Genomic DNA, 2,097 nt, shown 5'->3' with positions numbered 1-2,097 from the left:
CAGGAATTCCTGACTTGGCACGTATACACGTGTATTTAAAGTTCTTTCTTAATTAAGTTTCCAGCACACAGTACTAATAGAAACAACACTATAGCATTATATATATATATATATATATATATATATATATATATATATATATATATATATACGAGGGGGGACCCAAAAAAACGGGAAATTCGTCGTAACTTCTTTATTTCTCAATATTTTTACACCAAATTTTCATCACCTCCAAAGTATTGTCCATGGACCGCAACGCATTTCTGCAAACGATCTTTCCATTGTTCAAAACAGTTTTGAAAATCACTTATCGGGATCTTCTTTATGACCTCCAGCGATTTTTGTTTTACCTCCTCCACAGTGGCAAAACCTCCTCCACTGGCTTGATTGCTGCTTTGATTCGGGGTCGTAGCCATAGCACCACGATTCATCATCAGTAATCACCTTGGCAAAAAAGTCAGGGTCCTCTTTGAGCTGATTTTGAAGTTCAACACATGCCTCAAGTCGACGCTCCTTTTGCTCGTCTGTGAGAAGGCGAGGGACAAATTTGGCTGCAACCCTTCTCATGTGCAAATCTTCTTGTAAAATCCTCTGAATTGAACTCCACGATATTTCAGACATCTCACAGAGTTGATTAATGGTTCGGCGACGGTCTTCACGAACGAGGGCATTGATTTTTTCGACGTTTTCGTCAGTTCTTGCCGTTGAGGGGCGTTCTGAACGGAGTTGGTCTTCAATTGACAGTTCTCCATTTTTAAAACGTGCAAACCACTCGTATACTCTGGTTTTACTTAGGGCAGCATCCCCATAAGCAGTCTTCAGCATTACAGTAGTTTCCGCGGCCGATTTCCCCAACAGGAAACCAAATTTCACAGCCGCCTCGATAATCTGCCATCACGTTTTCGCCGAACTGGAAAAAGTTGATTTACTAAACAAACTCTCAAGAGCGAACCGATGCACTCACAGCGACACAACTTCGCACACTGACGCAGGTGACGTGATCGTAACGGATAATTGGTACAACAATGGGTTCCCCCACTCTCTCAATCCACTGCAGCACAATTCGCGTTTTTTTTGGGTCCCCCCTCGTATATATATATATATATATATATATATATATATATATATATATATATATATATATATAGATAGATATATATATATATATATATATATATATATATATATATATATATATATAGATAGATAGATAGATAGATAGATAGATAGATAGATAGATAGATAGATAGATAGATAGATATCCCAGTCCGAAAATAAGTTTCCCCAAGCGGCTGTGGTGATGCAAGACCAAAAATAGTATGTCACATTAAAGATTAGATGTATCTTTATTTTTCCACATAAGTACTACGTACATTGAAACTTTTGTCATACCTGCCTGTAAGTTTCAAACACCCTTCCATGAAAAATTCAGGGCTCTGCATACGGAATAAGCGTCGAACAGCTTCTGTGACCTCACCATTGCTTCCAATGCGACTGCCACTGAGAATCTTCTTCAAAGCCGGAAACAGATGGAAGTCACTTGGTGCGAGATCAGGACTGTATGGCGGGTGAGCAAGGCGATACTAAATAGGCGACACCATTTCTTTCGATATCACATCTGGCCCATAGACTTCCACGAGGCGGTTATAGCTTTCTGCTCAAGATACACCACATCAGATTCATAGCAGACAACCGCTCGTACTTCCTCCTTTGACCACGACGTCAAACCGCGCCTTCTCTCCATGGATACCAGGCTCAGACTGAGAATCGTCTCCGCTTTGCGCAGGCGCTGCGACGGCGCCATCTGCAGGATAGCGGGGAACGATACCCACTTGTGTGTGGATGTGTTGTGCGTACAAGAGTTGCCATGTTTCTTCCATTGCTGTTGGCTTTCCTGGGAAAACGAGAGGGTAAACTTATTTTCGGACACTCCTTGTACATTGAAATGAGGAAATAACTATTGCTTTTGAATATCTGAAAAAATAAAAGAAAGAAAGAAAAGAAAACTCTACAAGACACAATTCTGGATCTTGTTTCTCTTTTCTTATGTTCATACAATATTTATCGTATTTAACATTACTCCGTTTGATCACGTAA

General features: G+C 40.1%; 1 protein-coding gene across 1 annotated transcript; it reads right to left on the bottom strand.

Annotated features, from left to right (window-relative positions):
• Positions 1-303: 303 nt before the first annotated feature.
• LOC145682197 (protein GVQW3-like) lies at positions 304-825 on the bottom strand. The gene has a single exon (XM_081753782.1). It carries the CDS (start codon positions 823-825, stop codon positions 304-306), a length of 522 nt encoding a protein of 173 aa, XP_081609908.1.
• Positions 826-2,097: the final 1,272 nt, after the last annotated feature.

Source organism: Thermobia domestica, chromosome 1 (genome assembly GCF_964235325.1).
Source record: "Thermobia domestica chromosome 1, izTheDome1.hap1.1, whole genome shotgun sequence".
Classification (NCBI taxonomy): Eukaryota; Metazoa; Arthropoda; class Insecta; order Zygentoma; family Lepismatidae; genus Thermobia; species Thermobia domestica.
The sequence above is the reverse complement of the archived record's forward strand: the minus strand, read 5'-3'. Positions and strand labels throughout refer to the sequence as shown.

Excerpts from the sequence above, each read along its gene's own strand:
- LOC145682197 (XM_081753782.1), bottom strand. The coding sequence starts at position 825 with ATGCTGAAGACTGCTTATGGGGATGCTGCCCTAAGTAAAACCAGAGTA.